This window comes from Gadus chalcogrammus, chromosome 10 (genome assembly GCF_026213295.1).
Source record: "Gadus chalcogrammus isolate NIFS_2021 chromosome 10, NIFS_Gcha_1.0, whole genome shotgun sequence".
Taxonomy (NCBI): Eukaryota; Metazoa; Chordata; class Actinopteri; order Gadiformes; family Gadidae; genus Gadus; species Gadus chalcogrammus.
In genome coordinates, this window is record NC_079421.1 from 7,574,988 (window position 1) to 7,587,487 (window position 12,500).

General features: G+C 48.5%; 1 protein-coding gene across 1 annotated transcript in view; it reads right to left on the reverse strand.

The window, feature by feature from the left end:
* Nucleotides 1-12,500, reverse strand: part of LOC130390587 (neuronal acetylcholine receptor subunit alpha-3-like) — a 17,802-nt gene that overhangs the window by 2,687 nt on the left and 2,615 nt on the right. The window contains exons 2-7 of the mRNA XM_056600630.1: nucleotides 3,222-3,361; nucleotides 2,831-2,875; nucleotides 2,623-2,732; nucleotides 2,170-2,377; nucleotides 1,308-1,893; nucleotides 730-1,199 (exon numbers count right to left, since the gene is read on the reverse strand). Coding sequence (XP_056456605.1) covers nucleotides 730-1,199; nucleotides 1,308-1,893; nucleotides 2,170-2,377; nucleotides 2,623-2,732; nucleotides 2,831-2,875; nucleotides 3,222-3,361 — 1,559 coding nt within the window. The remainder of the gene's footprint in view (nucleotides 1-729; nucleotides 1,200-1,307; nucleotides 1,894-2,169; nucleotides 2,378-2,622; nucleotides 2,733-2,830; nucleotides 2,876-3,221; nucleotides 3,362-12,500) is intronic.

Sequence of the window (12,500 nt, forward strand, 5' to 3'; positions counted from 1 at the left end):
CATTCTGATCGTCTGCGGGACTCGGTCTGGGGGAGGAACGGCGTGAGGCAGGAGACAGAGTCTGCCAGGCTGTCATGATGCCAGCTCTTCTTTATGGTGTGAAGCCTCTGTAGTCGACCAGCGCCAAGCCAGGAAATGGAACCACCTCCAACTGAACTGCCTGAGAAAACTGAGGATGAAGTGGTCACATAAACCCTAACATGGAAGTCCTAAACTACCAACCTCTCCATCCTGCACACAACTGCGAGTGAGTTGCCATGCGTTAGGAATGCCCTGCAAAGACAGGAGATCAAGATGCATTCTTTGGAGAGCTGAAAAATAGCAAACAAGAGCACGTTTGACCAGGGGGGCACTCCAGCGATACCCTTAAGGTATCCTGGAAGAGCTGAAAGCTGGGAACCCCCAGCAGACAGAGCTGCCTGGAGAAGAAAAGCCCAGACGGAGCCGTCCTCGACGGGAGATCTTCCGGTGTTGAAGCGGCAGCAACTGAAAGGACTATTGGCCAAGAGCTCCACCCTCCTGACCAGCGGGCTACACCTCACTGACCAGCAGTCCCCACCTCAGAGCTCCCCTCTCAGAGCTCCAGCCTCCTGACCAGCACCCCCCACCTCACCTGCTTGGCCTTGTTACTGCCCCCCCCCCCCTCACCTGCGTGGCCTTGTTTCTGCCCCTCCCCCCCTCCTCCTCACCTGCTTGGGCTTGTTCCTGCCTCCCCCCCCCCCCCCTCACCTGCTTGGCCTTGTTCCTGGTCCTCATGTTCTCGGCGATGTACTTGACGCTCTCGATGGCCTGCTTGATCTCAGGGGAGATCCCCGTCAGTGCCGCCAGGGCGCTGACGGGGGAGGGGGCGGCGTGGAGGGTCCTGGGGGGCTTGGGGGGCTCGGGCTCAGGAGGTTCCGCTGGGCTTGGGGGGTTCCGGGGCAGAGGGGGCACCACGGGGGGTGGCACGGGGATGGGCACCTCCTTCCCGCGGTAGTTGCTCCTCCTGTTCAGGCTGCGGTCCTTGCTCAGCTCCCGGTACTCCAGGCAGTTCACCGCCGTCACGGCGCCCACGTTGGGGGCGGGGGCAGAGACGCCCACCCCCCCGCCGTCCGAGAGCTGCAGCCCCCCTATGCCCCCAGCGATCCCCCCCACCGTCACACTGTCATGCCTTATGCCATCTACTCCTCCTCCTCCTCCTCCTCCTCCTCCTCCTCCTCCTCCTCCTTCTCCTCCTCTTCCTCCTCCGGCTGCCAGGCTGTTCTTCCTCTTCCTAGCTCCTCCCTGGCTGCTGCTGACCACTCCTCCTCCACATTCACCTCCTCTACCTACTGCCCCTTCTCCTCCTCCTCTTCCTCGTCCCCCCCCCCCCGCCTCCAGCCCGGTGAGGGCGCAGAGGGGGGGGTTGCAGCCCACGTCGAGGGGCCGCCTCATGAACATCACCCGGGGCAGGACATCCAGGAACACGGAACGCACCCAGGCCGGCATGGTGTGGGTCATGGGCGTGCGGTAGTGCACGTTGAGCACGAAGACCGTGATGACGATGCTGAGCGTGACAAAGATCATGGTGAAGAGGAGGTACTCGCCGATGAGCGGGATGACCAGCGAGGTGGAGGGAATGGTCTCAGTGATGACCAGCAGGAATACGGTGAGCGACAGCAGCACGGAAATGCAAAGTGTGACCTTCTCCCCGCAGTCGGACGGCAGGTAGAAGACCAGCACGGTGAGGAAGGAGATGAGCAGGCAGGGAATGATGAGGTTGATGGTGTAGAAGAGGGGCAGCCGGCGGATGTAGAAGGAGTAGGTGATGTCCGGGTAGATCTCCACGCAGCAGTTGTACTTGATGTCGTGCTTGTAGCCCGGCGCGTCGATGATCTCCCACTCGCCGCTCTCCCAGAAGTCTTTGAGGTTCACCTGAGTCAAGATTGAGTCAGTGACATTAAACATCGAACTTCACAAGATAATCACTTAATACTTCGAGTAATGAATAAGAAGTCAGTAAGTTGAAGAAGTAAAATATAATAACTTTTGTAAAATGGTATGGTTCAAGATGCTAAGGATAAAATACGTTTTACCCACACTATATCAGAAGAAAACAACGTCAAACATTCAAAATGTTACGGTGGAATGTGCACAGGTCCATTCAACTCACGATTTGGGAGTCTGTAAAGGGGAGGGACATTGACCTACCTTAGAACCAATGAGAACCAGATCTATGTTTGCCTTGTCATAGGTCCATGACCCAAACTTCATGGAGCAGTTCTGGTAGTCGAAGGGGAAGTAGGTGATGTCCATGGGGCAGGAGGACTTGAATATGGCCGGAGGAACCCAGGTGATGGTGCCATCAAACTTCAGCAGGGCCTTGGTCTTGTCCTCCACCAGGAAATCCCCCACAGCACTGAGAGAGAACATGAGATTGGTAGACAAATGTATGCATTCATAAGACTGTAAAAGTTAAAGATAACGGTAAGATAATATGAAAAGGGATCATCAAATACTGATTTCAGGCTTTTCATTCCCAACGTTAGGGTGTGAAATGTTCAAAACAATAAGAGCCATCCCAGACAAAGACAGAAAAGACAAAGTCAAATACAAGGCGCTTGGGGTTTGAGTTTCCTGGGTTATTAACCAAAAAGCTCTTACTTGTTGTACAGAACAATATCTGGTCTCCAAATTTTGTTCGAAGGAACTCGAATGAACTCGATCCCGTCATAATCCACAGGGGCCCATTTCAGCTTGTAGTCATTCCAGATCTGAAATGCAGTTGACAAAGGCCATCATAATATTGAAGCATATCACTGAAAGTGTTGCCTGCCGGGCTATTACCACAACATTTGAAATCTTCACTCACATGTCTCAACCACAGGTTGGTCTCCATGATCTGGTTGACCTCATCCTACAAGGACATCAGTAGGACCCGTCAGATAGCAACAGGAAATAAAAGGTATTAGATAAATTAATGGATTGATGGATGTATGGGTGGGTAGATTGATGGATGGATGGATGGTTGGATGGATGGATGGATGGATGGATGGATGGATGGATGGATGGATGGATGGATGGATGGATGGATGGATGGATGGATGGATGGATGGATGGATGGATGGAGGGATGGAGGGATGGAGGGATGGAGGGAGGGATTGGTATATGGGTAGAGGGAAGGATGGGTTGGTTGATAGATGGACAGATGGATTTTACTGCAACAATGATGCAAAACCCTGGAGTTAGTCCTGATCTCTTACCACTTTGACCAGTTGGGATATGGAGACTTGAAACGCCACCATGACTGGATCTGATACATTCTCCACAGGTCTGATGAACTGGTTGTACTTTCGGAACAACCTCCGAAACAATCTGTCTTCCCCTTTGGATGAACAGCAGCCTGAGATCCAACCAGTGAGGCAGAGACAGCGGACTTTTGGAGTCAAGTCATTCAAGTCAACATGATACAAAAAACAGGTAAACTAACCAAGCAATGAAACAACCACCTAAGAATACATTACCGCAAGAGGAGGATATTTGACATACACGCAGAAAGAAAAACACCTGTCAACAAGTCCAAAGTCCATCAATATTATCAATATTAACCTTGTTTCCTCCTCATTTGAGCCAAACCCTCGAAAGATCTCTCAGGTCCAGTGCTGAGAGATCTTTTAGCAGAACTCTCAGCACTGGACCTTTAAAGACTGAGAGGCAATAGCTTCTGTTAGTGTGTGGTGTGTGTGTGCGTGCGTGCGTGCGTGCGTGCGTGCGTGCGTGCGTGCGTGCGTGCGTGCGTGCGTGCGTGCGTGCGTGCGTGCGTGCGTGCGTGTTTTTAACTGCACGTGTGTTCTTGTGTTTGTGTGTGTCTCTGTGCGTTCATGCCTCCCTTAATGTGTGTTTCCAGTTTTTCCACTCATTCTTTTATATCCCTTTGTTTATTCTGGTCAACTGGACATGGTCTTCTCCAAAGGACTGGAGCTGGATTAGCCCTCACACCAACCCCCCCACAGCCCCCCCAAACCGACCCCTACATCAACCCCTCCACACCGACCCCCCACAGCCCTCACTGTCCAAGGCTTTAGCAGAGGCTTCAGTGTAGACGATAGAGATAGATACAGGTTATAAACACATACCACTACAGTAAACGCTTTTACACTGCCAAATATGCCCGTCTCATGCATGCCTTTTTCCCGGCATTCTCCGTGGGTTTACACTAACCAAGGTCATTTACCGGCTTGATTTCACACCCCAATTTACCCTCTCGGACCCCCCACATATTGGCGGTTTCATTCTTATGCGATTAGACGGATGAGCGGTTCCAGGGGTGAGACTTTGGTAGGGGTGTTGCTGCATTGTCTCTACAACAGAGACAACGCAGTGATATCAACATGATTAGTTCTAAATGGAGGGACAGGGAAATCAGCGTGCTGCTGACCATCATGGGAGTAAAGGAGATGCAGTCGCATTGAACAAAGACGGGGAATGATGGGGCAATCTACGAGAAAGTACCAGAGGAACTTTCCTTACGGGGGCTATGGTTTGGATAAAAACATGTGGTCAGTAAAATAAAGAATATGTTGGCGTTTTTGCGCTTTTAAATAGTTAATCACGATTGTAGCCTTCACTCAGATGTATAGTCATTCTTGCATGCCAGTGTCTTGAATCATAAAAAAAATATTCTAAAGGGGTCTACTCTCCAGTGAACCAAGAATGCCGGCTCCGTGACGAAGGGGGATTTACCCCCCTCGGTTTTACACAGGCAAGACAGTGAAATTGCCGGCTTGGCAGTGTAAAAAGTCCTAGTAATACACACATACCACTACAGTAATACACACATACAAATAGAGTAATAAACACATACCACTTCAGTAATACACAAATACCACCACAATAATACACACATACCACTACAGTAATACACACATAACACTACAGTAATACACACATACCAACACAGTAATACAGATTTCCTCAGTACTACTATGAGGTTGCATTTTACACTATTAAATATGGTTAATTTTTATTTGTTTTTTATATGTTTTTCATTTTTAAGTAGATAATAATCATTTAAAAAAAATATATGTAATGTCCATCTTAAATGGTTCAGTTGGGATTCAAATAAAATGATTCACGGGTTTTCAGACTTTGAAGCCAATTGCTACTGGTTCAAGTTCAGTTCTGATATAAAAGTTGTCGAACTGCTATTCGATTCCACTGAGACCAGACCAGGTCATCTGAGGTGCAGAACTATTCCACTAGCCTCCATGTTCTGGGGAAAACCTTCCAGAGTCATCCAGGACATGTGTGAGGCAGCCAGGGTCAGACCGGCAGGGGGAGCCTCAGGTAAGGCAGTTTAGATTCAAGGTTGAGTTGTTCCCATTGACTATATCACCTGGATTCTGCTCTCCATACCCATCAAAGAAAGGAGCCCTTTAATACCCTTTAAGAAGGTTTGATCCAGCAGACAACCAGCAAAACAGGTTCGCCTGGAGCACAGAGGAACCCTCCTCAGGGCACTTGGCAAGTGAGTACAAGAAACTTAATGAAGCACTCTCCTCCTGAGACACTTTGGGTCAATCCACATTGACAGCAACCGTAAAAAAAGCAGGCTGCCTCTCTCCCTCCGTCGGCTGTTTAAGCCTCTGACCGGCGGAGGGGGAGCAAGGGTAATTATAATCAGCCTGCTAATTGGAGCTTTTGTTCTCTGTGAGAAAAAGTCACTCTGCCTTTTTCTTCATGCTGCTGTAAGTCAATCCCTGGACACTTTCTCCTTAAGAGTGAGCTAATTATAACCTTTGGACCTTTTCTTACTTATTGTTTCACTTGGAATGGAAGACGTTGGCGTGAGATTACCTTTACCCAGACTGCAGCCAGACCCACTCTACACCGACAGCAGTGGGAGACACTTTCTCAGGGCACCCTGATCTACAGGCATTAGATTTGGAGGCTGGTCTTTGGTTAGAATGTGTTTTTATATGAGATCGATATGAGTTTAGGTACAGTTTTGCTAGCTATAATTGTACCAAATCCAGATGTTGTTGGGAGTTGATAGCGGCTGTCTGGACTGAAGCAGCCCTGGTTGACATAGCAGAACCTCTTGGGGGGGGAGTGTGTGTGTGTGTGTGTGTGTGTGTGTGTGTGTGTGTGTGTGTGTGTGTGTGTGTGTGTGTGTGTGTGTGTGTGTGTGTGTGTGTGTGTGTGTGTGTGTGTGTGTGTGTGTGTGTGTGTGTGCGCGCGTGCGCGTGCACGTGCGCGTGCGTGTGCGCGTGCGTGTGCGTGTGTGTGTGTGTGTGTGTGTGCGTGTGTGTGTGTATGGATGTGTTTGGAAAAAGCATTTGACAGTTGGAGGCTTGAGAAGAGGAATTGGGAGACAAAGTTAGACCAAAGGACCAAAGGACCAAAGGACCCTGTGCTAATACACCATCTCCAAGGGCCTGATGTGGAGATTGAATAATTCAACATGTCAACAAAGCGATAACACAAAGTGTATACTGCATTCACTTTGTTGTTGCACACACACACTTACACACAGTGTGTGTGTGTGTGTGTGTGTGTGTGTGTGTGTGTGTGTGTGTGTGTGTGTGTGTGTGTGTGTGAGTGTGTGCGTGTGTGTGTGTGTGTGTGTGTGGTGTGTGCTTGTATGTGTGTGTGCGTTAGTTTGTGTGTGTATGCGTGTGTGTGCTTTAGTGTGTGTGTGCCTGGGTGCGTGTGTTTGTGTGTGTGTGTGCGTTAGTGTGTGTGTGCGTGTGATTGTGTGTGAGTGTGTGTGTGTGTGTGTGGTGTGTGTGCGTGTATATGTATGTGGGTGTGCGTGGGTGCGTGTGTTTGTGTATGAGAGGTGAGATGATCGATTGTGTAGGCACAAAAATTAACATAAAGACAAGAGGGAGGAGAGCGGGGCAGGAAGACTCACAAGGTGCAAAGTGACTTTGTGTTTCACCCCTTCACCCGTCCACTATGACAGTATGATTGGATGAGTCGTGTGATTGAACCCACACTGCTCCCCAAAGACGCGGCCCCTTGGACATGGCATTTATAACTGCAATTTTAAATATCGTTTTTGTACATCTCAATAGAACCCACACGTTTGTCTTGGTGCCATTGGTGCATTACCAACCAATGACAAAAGGCCAAACACCTCCTATCCAAAAAGCACCCGTCCTGTATAAAACATCTCCAAACACTTCAACCCAAATGTGGAGAAATGTACCACACCCTGCTGCTCCACGTCAGCCTGTTGCTGAGAGGATTGCCTTTAGAATACGTTCCTCCTCCCATAAGGCTCGGACACAGGTCCTCTAGCGAGGAACATGCGTTCATTCCCTGTCCTCCAAACTAGAGCGCTTCTTTGAGTCCGGGCTCTTGCACACTGCAACAACCGAAGACATAAGCTTCTGTTGTTTTTAAATGTGTTGATTTGTTATTCCCTGTATGACCCCACTAAGTTGTTTTATCTATAAATTACTGTTGTTCTATTCATCATATTGCGAAGCACTTGAATGCCTGTTGCATTGTTACCGTAATAAAATATGCAATATAAATAAAGATATTGTTATTATTTTCCTCTATTCCTTGAGCCACAGGGTTAATTAGCTTACAGCAAAGGACTGTCTAAAGAAATGGGAAACTGTCATACAGCCAACCAGCTTCAAAGACACGAAAAGTGGGAGAAGCAGGGTTAATTAGCTTTCAGCTACTTAAGCTCAATGAGAGATGTGATGCAGTGTGTACGGGGTGGAAGGGCCCGTGGTCCATACTGACTGGTTAAAGTCTGCCTGTCTGTCTGCCTGTGCCTGTCTGCCTGTGCCTTTCTGTCTGCCTGTTCCTTTGTGCATGCACCTTCCTGTCTGTCACTGTCTGCCTGTAGTTGTCTGCGTGTACCTGTCTGCCTGTGCCTCTCTGTCTGTCTGCTTGTGCCTGTCTGCCTGCACCTGTCTGTCTGCCTGTACCTGTCTGTCTGCCTGTGCCTGTCTGTCTGCCTGTCCCTGTCTGCCATTTGAACCTTGCTCTCTGAGGGCTTCCAGAGGAAACATGAGCTTGGATCCTCTTCGGCGGTGGGGTGACCAGTGAAACACATCTGGCTGTCTACACGTCAATGTAACGTCTATTAACGTCAATGTAAAGTGTATTCACATCATTTTAACGTCTATTAACATCAATGTAAAGTCTATTCACATCAATATAACGTATATTCACATCAATATAACGTCTATTCACATCAATATAGCGTCTATTCACATGAATTGAAGGACTATTGACATTAATATAACGTCTATTCACATCATTGTTGCATCAAATATCTTTAGGACATTGACGCCATGAGTGATCACATGATTTTTTAATTTACATAATTGGAATTAATAATAACCACCAGTTGTGCAATAAATCATCATATAACTTATCGATGTCCCGATCATTCTCTGCCTCTGTAACCGACACTCTGCATTTCTCTCACTCACATTGTATCATCTCTGTATTATTCTTTTTAACCTTGTGTCCCGTGGATTCCTGAGCTCGCTGCTTGGCTCACAGAGATGATCCAGAACCAGAGAAGCCAAATCAGGATGACAGAGAAAGTGTGCATAACAACCAAGAGCATTAAACTATGCAGAATGACATGGCAGCCAGTAAAGAGGTTGTAATGTGTAGAAAATGAATGTAGAAAATCAAAAGCCATAATGGGGAGAGAGAGAGAGAGAGAGAGAGAGAGAGAGAAGAACAGAAATACATGGAGACATCACCTCTCACCCTCCAGACATCACCTCTCACCCTTCTGTGACTAAGCCGTCTCTCTTCCACTCCAGCTCTCCCCCTTCTGTCTCTCTCTCTCTCTCTGACTGTATAACTTCATCCACAAGCGTGACTCAGTCTGTCCCCCGCTCAGTACATGGGGAAGGTCCCAAGGGTGTCTGTGTTTGTGTTAGTCTCTGTCTATCTGCATGTGTGTGTGTGTGTGTGTGTGTGTGTGTGTGTGTGTGTGTGTGTGTGTGTGTGTGTGTGTGTGTGTGTGTGTGTGTGTGTGTGTGTGTGTGTGTGTGTGTGTGTGTTTGTGTGCCTGTGTGTGCCTGTGTTTGCTGTGTGTGTGTGTGTGTGTGTGTGTGTGTGTGTGTGTGTGTGTGTGTGTGTGTGTGTGTGTGTGTGTGTGTGTGTGTGTGTGTGTGTGTGTGTGTGTGTGTGGACAAGGAAAGTTAAGTTGTGAAGTCATGAAATCGTGTTAAGAAGATCCTCAAGCAGCACAGTCCTTAAGCCAAATGGATGTACACAAACACACGCAAACAAATATACACAAACACACACACACACACATACACAGTACCACATCATGTCAGTATTAATAAATCCAGCGCTACAGGGAGAGCAATGTGTGTGTGCGTGTTTGCAGTGCTTCGATGGCCCACAGTGTTTTAAGGGAGGCCATTAGGCTCCATGAGGCTTGCAGAGGCAGCGGCGCCGACACGCTCCACAACTATAAGACACCTGCAGGGAACCTCGTCTCACACAGGTCTGTGACATTGACCCACTTTACAACAGGCTCACACTGTGTTGTACAAGTTGGTCCATCAGTTTCGGCTGAAAATTGTGAGCTGACAGAGGTTCTCTGGCCTCTTCGCTCTATCGACCTGCCTCGTTTCTGTCTACAAAAACAAACAACATGGCTGACATTTGTTTAATTCCCGGTGGAAAGTGCAATACTTTGATATCTTGCGATAGTTGATAGAATAAAAATGTTTTTTTATAAAATTTCTAGCGAGAAATGGTTTGCTGTTCCGGTTCCGGTTACAGTTAAGGTTCTGGTTACCGTTCCGGTTACGGTGACTATAACGTTTAAGGTTACGGTTACGGTTCTCATCCCAATATGAGGAGTCAGGCAATGGAGCCCACTGCATCCCATTGAGTCTCCTTGCTGCACTCTGTCTTAGAGGTGTTTGTTTTGAGTCTCCTTGCTACACTCTGTCCTAGAGGGGTTTGGTTTGAGTCTCCTCGCTGCACTCTGTCCTAGAGGGGTTTGGTTTGAGTCTCCTTGCTGCACTCTGTCCGAGAGGGGTTTGGTTTGAGTCTCCATGCTGCACTCTGCCCATAGGTGTTTGCTTTGAGTCTCCTTGCTGCCCTCTGTCCTAGAGGGGTTTGGTTTGAGTCGCCTTGCTGCACTCTGTCTTACGCCGGGATTCCACCGGACGCGTTACGGCCGCGTTACGGCTGCGGCACGGAACGGCTGCGACTTCTGCCCTGCGTGCATTTCCACCGGGCGCGTTACGTAAGCGGAGCGGCAGCCGTATTCACGCGAGATCACGAGATCACGCGATAATCGTAAACCTAATGTACTCACCTTCAACTCCCAAAACTACTGCAATTTAATGCCACGCTTTGTCCTTCCGGCCATTGTCCTTGATGATTTGGTACATAAATGACTTCATGTTGCGGAACTTCGACAATGAGTCTCTCGTCGTCCATGTTGCAGACCCTCTGAGACCCTTTGATTGATTGACTGCTGACCTGGTGCCACCGGTTATGACGTAATAATGTTGATGTGAAGTTGTAATAGGCTACGTGAACTGAGTATTGTGTTTTATTTAGAAAATTGACCGGATGCTCTATGGCTTTTACTTTTTCCCTTCCTGCCCTGCTCGATCTGCTCTGTTGAAATTGACACGGTTCAGCAACGGCTTGCGGCAAAAATAGAAATGCTACGGAATGATAGCCGCTCCTGGGACGCTGCTGAGACGTTGCGCAGCCGCGCCCGGTGGAAATGGTCTTATTGATTAGAGCGGAACCTATCTGCTGCGGTGACCGCGGCCAAGAAGTGACGCAGCCGTAACGCGTGCGTTGGAATTGGGCCGTTAGAGGTGTTTGTTTTGAGTCTCCTTGCTGCCCTCTGTCCTAGAGGGGTTTGGTTGAGTCGCCTTGCTGCACTCTGTCCTACAGGGGTTTGGTTTGGTTTGAGTCTCCTTGCTGCACTCTGTCCTAGAGGGGTTTGGTTCTGACTGCAGCAGTCCAGGCATGTTCCGGACACGAGGCTCAGGTGATCTGCATCGTTGACTTGTTGACCGCACACACACACACACACACATACACACCGACGCACACACAGACACACACACGCACATACTCACAAAGTTACACCCTTTGGTCCCATGGAAGCCCAACGAGTGGCCTTGAGTGCCCCGCCTACCATTCCCTTTGTATCGGACGCGTGCTCTCGTTGGGCAAGGGATTCTGGGAAGGCTCGCGTGGGGCAAGGCGGGTGATCACGGCGCACGTAAAGGGGAGGGATGAAAGTTTAACTTTTTTTCACGTTATGCAAATTAGCGCGTCTTGCAGGGCCCGTTCGGCAATGCAATTGGACGATCGACATTCAGTGAGGACTGGTGGACCGTACGGACCTGTGGTAGAATTCATTTCCTGGTTTGAAGAACTCCATCGACCCCCTGGTGAACTCCCACCAGCGGCCAATAGAGGGAGGGAGGGGCGGGGCCACACGTTGAAACTGGATCTTTAGTTTGGTGTGTATTTTGTCACGTAAAGCACTCAGACTGCCAGTGTTTGATTTTGATTTGACCTACCATCTTTGATAGATGCCCATTCAGGAAAGGAGAGGCTCTTTGTAATAAGAAGAAGAAGAAGAAGAAGAAGAAGAAGAAGAAGAAGAAGAAGAAGAAGAAGAAGAAGAAGAAGAAGAAGAAGAAGAAGAAGAAGAAGAAGAAGAAGAAGAAGAAGAAGAAGAATGGTAAAAAGAGTTTTCATTACGTAAATACAAATGTCTTCATCTCAGCAAGAGAAGACCTAATTGAAGTTCCCATAACATAGGCAACTTTAGTCCATACAAAGCAATATTGTCATTGGGTTTAGTGAAATGGCAGCAGCAATAGCAGCCAGTAATATACCTACACTGTATATCTCATTTCGGCAGCAAAGCGCATCCTTTCCTGCATCCAAGCCCCCCTATCCGACTGCCAAACCATACAGCAATCCTATGGATGTCTGATCAGCAGGAGAGGAGAGAACCAGCTCATCCTGGATCCTAGGAGACATACCTTCCATAGCCCACTAATCTGACCCTTGTTTGGGGAGAGTGTGTGTGTGTGGGGGTGCGTGCGTGCGTGCGTGCGTGCGTGCGTGCGTGCGTGCGTGCGTGCGTGCGTGCGTGCGTGCGTGCGTGCGTGCGTGCGTGCGTGCGTGCGTGCGTGCGTGCGTGCGTGTGAGTGTGTGCGTGTGTGTTTCAGATTAATACATGCAAGCCCACACACTCAGTGAAGGGTGGACAGATTTTGGGTGAAGAACTAAATTTGTTGCAGGGTTTTCACAGTACTAACTAATTATTATGTGGCTAATGCAAAAGTTAAATCAGGAAGCCCGCATTCCTCTTCTATTTCTCATCGATCTATGTCTGGGTTTTAAATTCCAACACTGTTGTTACCGGCCCCGCCCCTTCATCTCTCAACCAATGAAGACCTCATGCATTAACAGGGCTACATTGTGTATATCAGTGTATATCTACATGGCTCCTTCATGCTGCTCTCTGTGTTTGAAGCATTCCTCCA